The 13,644-nt window shown below is 38.2% G+C and overlaps 2 protein-coding genes across 2 annotated transcripts; one reads left to right on the top strand and one right to left on the bottom strand.

Annotated features, from left to right (window-relative positions):
* The first annotated feature begins 920 nt into the window (after positions 1–920).
* Positions 921–5,779, top strand: LOC106385108 (homeobox-leucine zipper protein REVOLUTA). The gene is made up of 17 exons (XM_013825067.3): positions 921–1,805; positions 1,880–2,042; positions 2,135–2,208; positions 2,279–2,369; positions 2,439–2,534; positions 2,788–2,901; positions 2,991–3,230; positions 3,314–3,388; positions 3,457–3,563; positions 3,630–3,804; positions 3,880–4,068; positions 4,149–4,229; positions 4,468–4,602; positions 4,679–5,019; positions 5,096–5,204; positions 5,275–5,424; positions 5,486–5,779. Exons 1-17 carry the CDS (start codon positions 1,567–1,569, stop codon positions 5,645–5,647), a joined length of 2,541 nt encoding a protein of 846 aa, XP_013680521.2. The 5' UTR covers positions 921–1,566; the 3' UTR covers positions 5,648–5,779.
* LOC125583312 lies at positions 5,730–10,489 on the bottom strand. The gene is made up of 3 exons (XM_048749968.1): positions 9,025–10,489; positions 7,484–8,154; positions 5,730–6,848 (listed from the first exon to the last, which is right to left on the bottom strand). Exons 1-3 carry the CDS (start codon positions 10,101–10,103, stop codon positions 5,827–5,829), a joined length of 2,772 nt encoding a protein of 923 aa, XP_048605925.1. The 5' UTR covers positions 10,104–10,489; the 3' UTR covers positions 5,730–5,826.
* Between the last annotated feature and the right edge of the window lie 3,155 nt (positions 10,490–13,644).

Raw genomic sequence — 13,644 nt, 5'->3', positions numbered from 1 at the left:
TCCGGTCCTAAATCGGGACTTCTCTCTTTTGTTTTTTTTTGCCATCGTCTTCACAGCTGACGATGATGATGTGAAAGACCTCGATTTAACTTTTTCTTTTGGTGGTATGGCTGGTCGTTTTGGTTATATGTTAATTCGAAACTCTCTTTCCTTCTTTGACCGTGTGTGGTGAGGAGACTGATGGAGCTACGACGGAAGATGCTTTTGGAAACAAAATAAATTATTAGAGCATGTGTTTTTTAATTTTTTTCTAAGCATCTTTTAGAGGACGACAGGTGGAGAAAGTTTTTTCTAGGATTTGTTTTTCTTGTTAAAGTGGTGAAATCCGCGTCTTGTAACTCCATTGAAGTCGATGGAAGGCATGCATGGTGAGTCAAGATTGGCTTTTGAAGGTCGTCTGCCCCCGACAAATTTCACTGCTCTGGCGAAATTCACGTAGGACTTCTATGGTTTGCGTTTTCTAACGCTTCGTGTGGTTACCGCGAGAGTGGTTACGATTAGCTGGAGAGACTGAGATACACATTGTTGAATGCAGCCCGCAAACTCCGAAGAAAGCGACGGTAAAAGTTATGGAACGCCTGAAACGTTAGAGCTAACTTTTTGCTTGGTTTTGGTTTAATGTGGTTTTAATAGAGTTTATTTTTTGGAATTTTTTATTGTAATTATTAACCATCTACCAAGCGGATATTTAATATAAAATATTTGAATTAAAAAAATGATATGAAAAATAAAATAAAAGAACACAGAAAGTCCTAAATTTCATTTCTTATAAACAATGTGGACAAACATTGTAAATGCCGTATAAATACTAAACAGATTAAATAAGAAAGACAAAAAAAAGAACAACTCTTTTTTTTTGCTTATGAACAGCTTGTCGGTTTGCGTGCAAATCCTCTCTCTCTCTCTCTCTCTCTCTCTCTCTCTCTCTCTCTCTCTCTCTCTCTCTCTCTTTTATTCTTACCTCTGTTCTAATTTCAGCGAGCGGACACACATCACTTGCTCTCTCTCTTTCTTTTAGTCTTTACTTTTTTCTCACATAACCACTCTCTTTTCTTTCCATTAAATTCTCTTCAGAATCTTGAATAAAACTTTTAAGCTTCTTCAACTGGTACCAAGTTATGCTCTGCGTTTCTTCTATACATCACTCTCCACAACGTTTATCTGTCCCGAAGAATTCTGATAATGCTCCAACCAGTCAGTCTCTCTCTCTTCTCTGAGAGAATTCTCCCTTTCCCGTGAAAAGTTTACTCTTTTCCCACAGAAAACTTCAAACTCTGTAATTGGTTGGTCTTATTCTGTTTCCCTCCAAGAATCTTCGGATCCTCTGAATCTTTATCTCTGTTTCTTCAAACTCTCAAGTCTCCACATGTCGTTTATCTTTCGCTACAAGCCACGCCCATAGAATCTTCTTTTGTCTGAGAAAATACAAAAAAAAAAACAAAAGGATTACAATTTACGTTTCTCTTAAGAAACAGACGGACTTTCCTAAGAAAAAATAAATAAATAAAAAAAGAGTAAAAGAAGCAAGTTTTTAAACATTTTGGAGTTTTGTGGGGTCATAATAAAATGGAGATGATGGAGGTGGCTAATCACGGAGAAAGAAGCACCTCTGACAACATGAACAGACATTTAGACAGTAACGGTAAGTACGTTAGGTACACGTCTGAGCAAGTAGAGGCCCTGGAGCGTGTCTACTCCGAGTGTCCTAAGCCAAGCTCGCTCCGGCGTCAGCAGCTGATCCGTGAATGTTCCATCTTGGCCAACATCGAGCCTAAGCAGATCAAGGTCTGGTTTCAAAACCGGAGGTATACACTCTTCCACAGATTCTATGCTCTAATCTTGGGAAATTTTGGTTATAACTGTTTTGTGTGGTTTTTAGGTGTAGAGATAAGCAGAGGAAAGAGGCGTCGAGGCTACAGAGCGTGAACAGGAAGCTTTCGGCTATGAATAAACTGTTGATGGAGGAGAATGATAGACTCCAGAAGCAAGTTTCTCAGCTTGTTTGTGAGAATGGATATATGAAACAGCAGCTAACTACTGTTGTATGTTAACTTCTTTTTGTTTGAAAATTTCTTCTTAAAAGAATGGACCGTGACGTGTTAAGTTATTTGACTTGTGTGTTGTGATTTTTCAGGTGAACGATGTAAGCTGTGACTCTGTGGTCACAACTCCTCAGCATTCTCTTAGAGACGCTAATAGTCATGCTGGGTAAAGTTTGTTTTATTTGAATTGGTTGTGACTTCTCTTGGGGCTTAATCACTTGTTTTTTTGTTTGTAGATTGATCTCGATAGCAGAGGAGACATTGGCAGAGTTCCTATCCAAGGCTACAGGAACTGCTGTTGATTGGGTTCAGATGCCCGGGATGAAGGTTATACTCCTCTCCTCTGATTACTTATGTGTTGGTTATATTGTAAATAATGTTTTGTTGTGCGTTTAGCCTGGTCCGGATTCGGTTGGAATCTTTGCTATTTCGCAAAGATGCAGTGGAGTGGCAGCTCGAGCCTGTGGTCTTGTCAGTTTAGAACCATTGAAGGTAAGAATGGGCCACTGCTATATAGACTATGTTCTAGAAATCGTTAGGCGGTAATTAAGTGCTTTATAGTTGATTATTGATTAGGCGGGCACCTATACAAAAAATTTTGAATGCACACTGATTTCTTTATAAAGTCATTCAAGAAAATCGTTTGTTTAGGTCTGATTTGCCGCCAGGACCGATTTTTAGAATACTTAGTTACAGACTATGTTGCATTTTCAACTGGTTGTTTGTTTTGGTTTTACTCTTGCAGATTGCAGAGATCCTCAAAGACCGGCCATCATGGTACCGTGAATGTAGGAGCCTTGAAGTATACACTATGTTCCCAGCAGGTAATGGCGGCACCATTGAGCTTGTGTATATGCAGGTGAATCTTTATTCTCTTAATGGTTTAGTTTTCCATCTCTTAACAATTGAAGATGCATATAATAAATTTGAGAAATGACTTTTGGTCAGACTTATGCACCAACGACTCTGGCTCCTGCCCGCGATTTCTGGACCCTGAGATACACAACTAGCCTCGACAATGGCAGTTATGTGGTATGTGAGAGGTCACTTTCTGGTTCTGGAGCTGGTCCTAGCCCTGCTTCAGCTTCTCAGTTCGTGAGAGCAGAAATGCTTTCTAGTGGGTATTTAATAAGACCTTGTGATGGTGGAGGTTCTATTATTCACATTGTTGATCACCTTAATCTTGAGGTAATTCATCATATTCTATCTTTACTTCCTTAAATTTGTAAAAAAATAAAAAAGATTATAATTCTTGTTTTCTTGCATTGTAGGCTTGGAGTGTTCCTGATGTGCTTAGACCCCTTTATGAGTCATCCAAAGTCGTTGCACAAAAGATGACCATCTCCGTGAGTGTATACATATATTATAAAACAATCTTGAGATATGATGCATATCTAATGGTTTCATGTTTTAGGCATTGAGGTATATTAGACAATTAGCGCAGGAGTCTAATGGTGAACTAGTGTATGGATTAGGAAAGCAGCCTGCTGTTCTTAGAACCTTTAGCCAAAGATTAAGCAGGTAATAATCTAATTCCTCTTTGTTCTCTATTTGCTATTCTTGATTTTTCTTCTTGATTTTCTTAAGGGGTTTTAATGATGCGGTTAATGGGTTTGGTGATGACGGGTGGTCTACAATGCATTGTGATGGAGCCGAAGACATCATCCTTGCTATTAACTCTACTAAGCATTTGAGTAATATTTCTAGCTCTCTTTCGTTTCTTGGAGGTGTGCTTTGTGCCAAGGCTACAATGCTTCTCCAAGTAAGTTAGTTTCTGTCTAATTTTAGTACTTTGTGTCTCCTTTCATTGGTTTGTAATGTGTGTTCTTTTTTGTAGAATGTTCCTCCTGCGGTTTTGATCCAGTTTCTAAGAGAGCATCGGTCCGAGTGGGCTGATTTTCATGTTGATGCATATTCTGCTGCGACGCTTAAAGCAGGTTCCTTTGCTTATCCGGGAGTGAGGCCTACAAGGTTCACAGGGAGCCAAATCATTATGCCTCTAGGGCATACGATCGAACATGAAGAAGTAAGGCTTTCAAAGTTGTGAGCAAAAAACATTTTATCTTTGTGTTCTCTAGTTAATGTATTTGGTGGTGTTGTGTTCAGATGCTTGAAGTTGTTAGATTAGAAGGTCATTCTCTTGCACAAGAAGATGCGTTTATGTCCCGGGATGTTCATCTTCTTCAGGTATGTCTTTTGGTTCTTGAAGTTTCTCCCAGTTTCATAGTTAAAAGTCAATATTCAAAGGGATTATTGAGTAGGCGAGCGCCTAGACCGATTTTTTGAATGCTTGTTACCGATTTTTAAAAAATTCTTTCAAGAAAAAATGTTTTATTTAGGTCCCGATTGGCTGCCTCCTGCTTGGGCGCCGTCTAGACCGATTTTTTAGAACACTGGTTAAAATGACCTTAATGATGTATGGCAGATATGTACTGGGATTGATGAGAATGCTGTTGGAGCTTGTTCAGAACTAATCTTTGCTCCTATTAATGAGATGTTCCCGGATGATGCTCCACTTGTTCCTTCTGGCTTCCGAGTCATACCAATTGATGCCAAAACCGTACTTGTTTGCTTCATCACTGATCACATTGCTTGTGTCTCAAGTCTTAACATTGTTTTTTCTTTTACTTATACAGGGAGATGCGCAGGACCTAATAACGTCTAACCACCGGACATTAGACTTAACTTCTAGCCTTGAAGTTGGTCCATCACCAGAGACTGCTTCTGGAAACTCTTCAACTAGCTGCTCAAGCTCGAGATGTATCCTCACTATCGCGTTTCAGTTCCCTTTTGAACCCAACTTGCAAGAAAATGTGGCTGGTATGGCTTGTCAGTATGTGAGGAGCGTGATCTCATCGGTTCAACGTGTTGCAATGGCCATCTCACCGTCTGGGATAAGCCCGAGTGTTGGCTCCAAGTTGTCACCGGGGTGTCCTGAAGCTGTTACTCTTGCCCAGTGGATCTCCCAAAGCTACACGTGGGTTTTGTTTACTTTATTATAAACCTCAAGCTAACTAATGATGATGTCTTACCTCTAATGTTTGTTGTTCCAGTCATCACTTAGGCTCGGAGTTAGTAACGATTGACTCGCTTGGAAGCAATGACTCGGTGTTGAAACTTATATGGGATCACCAAGATGCTATCTTGTGTTGCACGTTAAAGGTGAGAGTGTCCATAAGAGTATTAATTCATTTAACCGGCTCGGTTTAATATAGTTTGGTTATGTTTACAGCCTCAACCAGTGTTTATGTTCGCAAACCAAGCTGGTTTAGACATGCTAGAGACAACGCTTGTAGCCTTACAAGACATTACACTCGAGAAGATCTTCGATGAATCTGGTCGAAAGGCTCTCTGCTCCGACTTCGCCAAGCTCATGCAACAGGTAACAAAACAAATCGGTCATAAGATAATGTCTGCGACACTCATTTGTCTTGTCTCTACAGGGATTTGCGTGCTTGCCTTCAGGAATCTGTTTGTCTACAATGGGGAGACATGTCACTTATGAACAAGCTGTTGCTTGGAAAGTGTTTGCATTTGAAAACGACAACAACAATAATAATCTACACTGTCTTGCTTTCTCTTTTGTAAACTGGTCGTTTGTGTAGTAATCACTTCTCTTGTGAGTGTATTAGAAAAGGCTAATCAAATTTACATTTAGACAACTCTTTTTTTTTGGTTGTTTGTGTGTATGTTTTGATCGAATTTTCATTGTGTTATACATATTTTTAAACCTTAAACCATATAGTAAAAAAACAAAGAATCATCCGTTAAAACGGAACTATCTTCAGAACTTCATGCACCTAGCTGGTAAACCTGTTTGATGATTAACAGCAACAATCTCAGAGACATTGTTGCAACGAAGAACGTCTTGACCAAGCTTAGCTCCTGCAGCTTTAAGACCTTTAAGAGAAACCGGGACGTTAAAGAGGTTAAGTGATGGAAGCTTCGATGCCGGAGGGAGTTTCAGGTTCGGCAAGAAGTTTCTAAAATCATCCATAAGCAAAGGAACTTCGAAATCAGTTTTGTCGTGTTTCACCACATTGTCTTTGGCTGCAATGTGAGCTCCTGGCTCCATGTGGTTGGTCGAGAAGCTTTGTTGGTTAGGGAAGTTAGGGTAGAGACTAACGTAACCTCTAAGGTACATCATGTCGATCAAGAACTTCTTCCAAGAAGCTTGCCAACCGTTGGTTCTTGATTTAGGTATCTGAACCGGGTTTTCTTTAGCGTTTTCGGTGAATCTCATGTTCATGTAGACGTAGAACTCTCTCCACTGCTTTGGGAAGAACACAGCTCCCCAGCTGCAAGGTAACTGGTGGAGGTAAGGTGTGTGTGGATGGATCTGTTTGAAGAACTCTGTTGGGTTCCATTTAGGTCTCTCTTTAACTACCTCGACTATCTTTGGTGTGTAAAGAGAGATGGAGGAGAGCTCCGGGAAAGATACTTGAGGGTCGTAGTGGTATGCGAGGAGAGAGTATTTGATCCAAAGGTAGTAGTAAGGGGAGACTTCGATGTCGTCTTCAAGTAAGAGACCAAAGTCATCATCAGAAGCTGGATACCAACTCTCGCTTACAGCGCGGATCAAGCCTCCTTGGATGATTCTTCTTCTTAATGTTTTGGGACCATGAGGCCAATCGAATGTGGTCACTACCTTTATTGTCTCTTCATCCACTTTGCTATCCATGTTGAAGCTGAGAGGTATCTCGTCGCCTAGGTAGTACGCATTGCTTAAAGACTTTAGAAGTCTTAATAATGATTGAGCTCGGTTTTGTGTGATGATGTTCACTGAGACTCTCATCTTATTCCAATCTGCAACCATGTCAATCTCAGGTTAGCCAAATTACAAGATATGGGATCTCCACAGATCCATTAAAGAAAGATTAAAATTATAAAGAAAATTTGCTACAATGGATCGTCTAAAATACAGAAGCAAATGTGATAAAATACAAATATGCTACAACTAATAGATTTTGATTGGAAAACTCGTTTTTTGGTTTTGACCAGAATTTTTTTTTGTTTTTGTAGTTTTGATGGAAAATTTGATTTGTTTTGCATATTAGGGGGAAAAAATTAGAAAATTCGATTTTCTGATTTTGGCGATAATCTCAATTTTGTGATTTTGGCGAAATTTGATTTTACAGTTTCAGTGAAAAATTATTTATGTGTGGTTTAAAGAAGAAATTTGTTTTATGATTTTGGCGAAAAAGCTTTTATGTGTGGTTTAGGCAAGAAACTTGTTTTACGGTTTTGACCAAAAAAATATGATTTTGACGAAAAAACAAAATTTTGCATGAAATCAATACCCTAGAAAACTCTTATTTTCTTCAAATTTGATTTAAGTCAATATTCTATTTTTTTAGATTATTGGACAGACCATGTCCACTTAGCCCAATCCTACTAATGCCCATCACAAAAAGCTAAACCAAGAGGTTAAAGATTCTTACTTGGCAATGCTGTTGATCTCAAATCAGCCATCCACAGAACCTTGGAGATAGAAGCTCTCGGGAGAAGAACCAGTGCAGTACCATTAACGTTTGTCTCAGTAGCCATTTTCAAAGCTTTCTTGACATTAGGATCAGCATCAGCTACCGTAATCACCACGCTAGGGTTATGTATCTTGATAAGCCCTTTCATGCTCGAATACACAGCTTGCAACACAGGTACCTCTGAGTTCGACACACCCAAGATAGCTCCAACTTCCAGATCAAAAATCTTGAACCTCCTCTCATTGCAAACGATCTTAGGCCAGTTCAAAGCCGAGGCAGCATCCTCGCACGGACAGAACTTCCCACCGGACACCACGATATAAGCCTTTTTACCAACAGTGGTTCTGAACTTTTCAAGCAATGGGCCAAGTGCTTTGACTTCATCGATCGAATGCGCGTAAAAGAGAGCGTCGATCTTTTGCGGATACATTGCAGCCCATTGAGTTATGTAACCAGTTGAAAGCGCTTTCCACCATTGGTTGTCTCTCACTTCGACGATGTTTTTGAATATCACTGTGGTCTCAGACACATACGCGAGCCTATGTTCACTATCTCCCCATGTCTCCTTGTCATTTGGATCCACAGGAAGAACAAAAGAAGCTGCGTTTCTGTATTTTTGAAGCTGATAGCTACAAAACACACACAAAAACAAACCCTAAGCATTACTTGAGAAACAAGTTTCCTTTTAAAACTTTATCAGAAACAATACACGTGAATATATAGCTCTCGCGAAGAACATCATCCCATGGACTAGTCAAGGTCTGCGGATTTGAACCAAACCAGGAAATTAAAATTTCGGTTTAGTTTAGAGTTCGATTCAGTTCGACAATTTCATTTTTTTTTTCAGTTATTGCTTTGGTTAATTACGTTTCTTTAAGAGAAAAAATTAAACCAAACCATACTAGTTTTAACAAATTTCGAACCCCGAATTAACCTCTTAGAGAGAAATTTCCTAGGATAGCTATTTTTAAGTTTTTGTCACAAAAATAACACTCAATGAAAAAAATGACAAAAATAAGTTTTATTTAATGGTAAAAATGTTAACTAATCTATACTTAAGTGCTTAGAGTTAAGGAGGTGGAGTTTTGGAGATAAGGTTTCAAATTTTAAAAAATAAAAAATTAAAATTAAAATCTTCAAAATAAAAATGGAATATTTTGGTCATTTTTTTCTTAATAACTATTTTTGTGACAAAAACTTAAAAAAATGGTATTTGAGAGAATTGCTCTTAACTAAATTAATCAAGAGTTCAACCTAAAGAAACTGTATTAACCAAAATTTTAAACCGTATTAACCAAGTTATTAATCAATTTAAATAAAAAATATAACCAAAAACTTGAGTTAAATTCGGGAATGTTTTCTCAAACTGAACTAATCAAATACCAAACCGAATTCGTTTTCGGTTTAACTCGCCACAATTTTAGATGAACCGAACTAATTGAAAACCACCAAAACCGAACTACCACCCAAACCGAACCGGCATGCCCTGCAAAACTAACCTGAGGTGAAGATCTTCGCCAGTAGCGAATGTGAAAGGTTTCTCGATGAACAACGCTTTAACAAGCTCAGCCGACAAGAACCACGAGCTCGACAAGAAATCAACCTGGAGGATCCGATCGAGAGTGATGTCATACGCCGGATCAGGCAAGTACAGCCCCGCCTCCTTCGATCGGAACTTCCTATAGCTCGGAAACGTGAAATCCTTCTGCCGGAACGGAAGAATCCTCCCGATGCTTCCCAGGACCGAGTTCTCGTACTTCTCCGTCCCCGCGACGTGCGCGAGCATCTGAAGCATCTTCTTCCCGGGGATCATATCGTCGTCGAGGATGTAGACAAGATCGGCTTCCGTTTGCAACGCGATCTGGAACCTTCCGTAGTACTTGAAGTCGTAGTTGGAGCTGATGAAGCTGATCCGAGAGTCGTTGTAGCTTCCGGCGATTCGCCGGAGAGAAGCTTCGTTGGGGCTCCCGAAGGCCAGGACCCAGACATGGTGAAACGGCAGCGTTTGGTGGAGGAGGGAATCGAGCTGCGCGCAAAGCGTTTTTCTTTTGAAGTGGTTTAGTATGACCGTTACTTTGGGCTTGTTAGGCCCGTTTAAGGCCCATTTAGACTTCATCTTCATCAGCTCGTGTAGACTCTCGGAACCGAGGTTCTTCTTCTGGAACTCCAAAACGTCGTCGTATAGCTCCCTTTTCATCTTGATCATCTTCTCGTCGTTTGATTTCTTCTGCGAGAAATCTATCTTCTCGTACTCGCAGACCTCCGCCGGAGATAACGTCGCCGGAATGTTAGAGTCTTGGAAATGGCTGACGACGTGAGGGGTGACAATGTAGCTACGCATGTTATGGGCCCATTTAGTGGCCCAAGTGAAGTCCGGTTTGGTCCGTAAGTCAATGGAAGGACTCATGTAGTAAAGAAGCACGGTGGCGTAGACGGCAAATGCGAACTGAAGAAACGTAAGCGCCGTCACGAAGTTGAGTTTCCGGCCAGGTTTTGGTTTTCCGGTGGAGTATTCTCCGAAAATGCTCTCTATATAATCACCGCCGCTTCTCACCGCCGGTGGCCGGATGAAACCCATTTTCTCAGAATCCGAAACCTTATTATTATGAAGAAAACAAGAGAGACATATAAGAACGTAGAGGCTGGTGTGTTTTTAACTTTCTCTGTGAGCTTTTTATAGCAATGTATAATATAGTATGAACAAGAAACAAACACAATATGTATAAAGTGAGATTTGTGGGTGAAGAAGCATTAGATAAGGAGGAGATCACATGGGACAAACGTTTACTACATAAGGAGGGATATCACATGGGACAAACGTGGATTTTGAATAAAGTGTTAATAAAAAAATTAACGGTTTTATTTTATTGGTTGAATGTATTAAAAACAATTAGCGATACCGTTAGATTTTGCAACGTATTCATCAATTGTTATATTTTATTTTAGAAAATAGTGTTTTGAAAGGAATAATTGGGAGGGGAAAGCCGGGTTCATTGGCGTATAAAAGGGATACATTTGCATTTTTTTTTGAATTATACACAGTTTCCCCAAAGGCTTCCCAGGCCCAAGGGACTAATCTGTGTCGCTGCGGCCCGAATGTTAAATTTCGCAGTGGCCGGGAATCGAAACCAGGTGGCGGTACTCACAGCTGTGAGCCCTTTACCACCAGAGCTAGATGCCCCGGTTCCATATGCTATGTACTAGGTGTGAAAACAAAATAAAATTTAATGCATTCTATTTATTGGTACTATACTTCAAAGATTTGTGCAGCTTAATCGAGAAGGAGATAGTAAAGTATATTACCTTTGTGTACATGATCGATCTTATTGTGGGAATCAAACCTTTTCTTCTTCAACAATCGATCCACAAGATATCTTATATTATATTACAGATTCTCCTTGAATAATACAAACCTGAAGTGAAAAGAGAACAAGAATCGAAAGAAAGAAAGAAAGATTTGAGTCGAGAACGAGTTATTGAAAGTTTTAGAGTATTATAACATTTTATACAAAATGTTCCGGACAAGCGACGGTTTGACTTTTCATGTAGATACGTAGTTGAACTTGGCAGCAATTTCGTACCTTTTGCTTATATTATAGTCTCTCTGTTATCTTAATATTCTACTTTTAATGGACTTTAGCCAAACATAATTTTACCAGAAAAGCTCCATTTTCAACCTATACATATATGTTTGACCAAAAAATTATACATATATATTAAATAGTAAGAAGAAACAAGACTTTTTATGCATAGTAGTATATATCTTTTCTCCTGGATAAATAATATCATGGTAATTAACGTTATGATTAGTATAGCTATTTGTTACTTAGATTACGAGTTTTGTGGTCAGTGACGCATGTGTGACTTTAATTAAGAATATAACTATCCCAATAACTAAATCCAAAATACACTACGGTGAACATGATTGCTACCTTTTTTTGACGTCGATAGCTTCTTCTGATTCATTTAATGTACAATAATATACACATATGACATATATACGCGATATGTTCGTGACAAATTAGTTATAAAGTTATAATCTATTTTTTGGTGCAAGTAGAAGTTCCCAGTAGTGTTCCTCACATTGATCAACATTCACATCAGATTTTCTAGCTTATACCATGTACATAATATTCATCTCAGATACATTTCATTATGCAATACATGTGATTTCATTTTCTTAAGCTGCTATTGATACGTAGCATAAACAATTTCGAGGACATTTAGTTACTCATGTGAATTCGCTGTCAGATATGAATCAAGAAAGACAATGCGTTTTCAAGATGTGACTATGATCTTATATATCAACGATCAAGAAGACCAAACTGTTTTAACCAAAAAGAGAGAGATAAAACAGCCATATTACAAGTTGTTTCAAAAAAAAACAGCCATATTACAAGCACTTAGTTGAACGATATGCTTATTTATATATACGTTTGTGTGGAAAGGGTAAATATTAGGCCCCTAGTGAATCAAGTTTGGAGACTAGCTAGCAAAAAGGTAAAATTCTAACTAAAGCTGAATCATGATGGTCGATCTCTGCGGATATAGAAAATTTTGTAATTATATTTTTTTTCTTAAGGAGTTGTAGTTTGACTTATTGGAAACCAACCATTTTTGACGACCAAGCAGCTTCGTTGTTCTATTGTACCTAATATATGTGGACCGACACATAGTGATGAAGACACTAATTGTATAGTGTAATTAACTTCACCAAACTTAGCATTTAGGCCGCTAGTAAAACAAGTTTGGAGTTGATGGCCGGTCTCTCCGGTTATAGAAAATTTTATAATTATATACAGTTTTGCTAAGGAGTTCTAATTTGACTTATCAGAAACCAACCCTGTTTTTGAGACCAAGCAGCTTCCTTGTTCCATTATACCTAATATATATGGACCGACACATAGTCACGAAGACACAAATTGTATAGTGCAATTACTTATTACAACTTAACCAAACTTTTGGATTTTGGTTCATTTTTCGTGAATCTAATAAGTAATAATTTGTTTGTTTTGAATGATTTCGTTTCATGTGTTTGAAATTTTAATTACTAGGAAAGTGTTTTATTGAATTAAACAAATACGACGTTCGCATAGGCTGTTTATGAGCTCAGGCTCAGCAAACATGCAACGATCAAGAATGTCCTGTTTTAAGGTTTCATGCAGCCGAGCCTGAAAATAGATCCAAACAAGATACTGGAATATACAAATTAGAGAAGTGATATACATCATTATGCTCTTTTTTGGTGATGCAACTTGTATTTAACATATTATTACAAAACACAATAAATGCAAAAATACTAAAATGTCAATTTGAAACGTACATAAACTCGTGTGACTAAACTCTTTTCTCAAAATTAAAAACTCTTGTGTGCTGCTTAGGATGTCGCCATCTAAATACAGTCAAATCTAAGACTAACGATCCAATAATTGATTGATCTAAGATATGACTATAAATATCAAACTGTAAGCTAAATATTAAACTCATGATCATTGATCAAACCAATTTTATTTCGCATTTTGTCTAGAATTTTCATGTGTAAGATTACATCAAATTAGGCTAGTTTCCATATATTTGTTGATTTTTCTAAGCCTAATATGTTTGTCACTGGACATATATGGTCGTGTCATCTAATGAACATATATTAATATAATCAAACTATTACGACCAACACCCTTTAAAAAAGAGAGGATATATTATAATGAGGGTTATCTCCAACATGATCACAATCAAAATTTATGAGTATATAGTCTCTCCAGCCCTATTTTGTGTTGTTCCTACTCGATGTTAAATTATATTCGGAGGATAAGAACATTAGTATGGAAGAGAATATCCTTATATATATTGCTAATGTGTGCATGATTAAGGAGGCTACTGGTTTTTCCGCTACCAACCGCAATCCACCCACAAACGCAGCTTTTGCGGTTGGTAGCGGTTGTCGGCGGTTTGCAACAATCACTCAAATCGTTCTAAACCGCTTCAAACTGCTCCGAATCTCATAAATTCAAAAGCTTGCTCCAGCTAGCGTTTGAGGTTGCGGACGGTTGCGGGAGGGTAAATTTTTTTTTTTTTTAAACAATATATATAAAAATAAAAAAATTTAATAAAAAAATTTAAAA

This window comes from Brassica napus, chromosome A2 (assembly GCF_020379485.1).
Source record: "Brassica napus cultivar Da-Ae chromosome A2, Da-Ae, whole genome shotgun sequence".
NCBI lineage: Eukaryota > Viridiplantae > Streptophyta > Magnoliopsida > Brassicales > Brassicaceae > Brassica > Brassica napus.
The sequence above is the reverse complement of the archived record's forward strand: the minus strand, read 5'-3'. Positions and strand labels throughout refer to the sequence as shown.

Coding starts and splice junctions, on each gene's coding strand:
- LOC125583312 (XM_048749968.1), bottom strand. CDS start 10,103: ATGGGTTTCATCCGGCCACCGGCGGTGAGAAGCGGCGGTGATTATATA. Junction 8,155..9,024: donor GGCGAAGATCTTCACCTCAG/GTTAGTTTTGCA, acceptor TGTGTTTTGTAG/CTATCAGCTTCAAAAATACA. Junction 6,849..7,483: donor GAGATCAACAGCATTGCCAA/GTAAGAATCTTT, acceptor ACATGGTTGCAG/ATTGGAATAAGATGAGAGTC.
- LOC106385108 (XM_013825067.3), top strand. CDS start 1,567: ATGGAGATGATGGAGGTGGCTAATCACGGAGAAAGAAGCACCTCTGAC. Junction 3,389..3,456: donor CACAAAAGATGACCATCTCC/GTGAGTGTATAC, acceptor TTCATGTTTTAG/GCATTGAGGTATATTAGACA. Junction 5,020..5,095: donor TGGATCTCCCAAAGCTACAC/GTGGGTTTTGTT, acceptor TTGTTGTTCCAG/TCATCACTTAGGCTCGGAGT.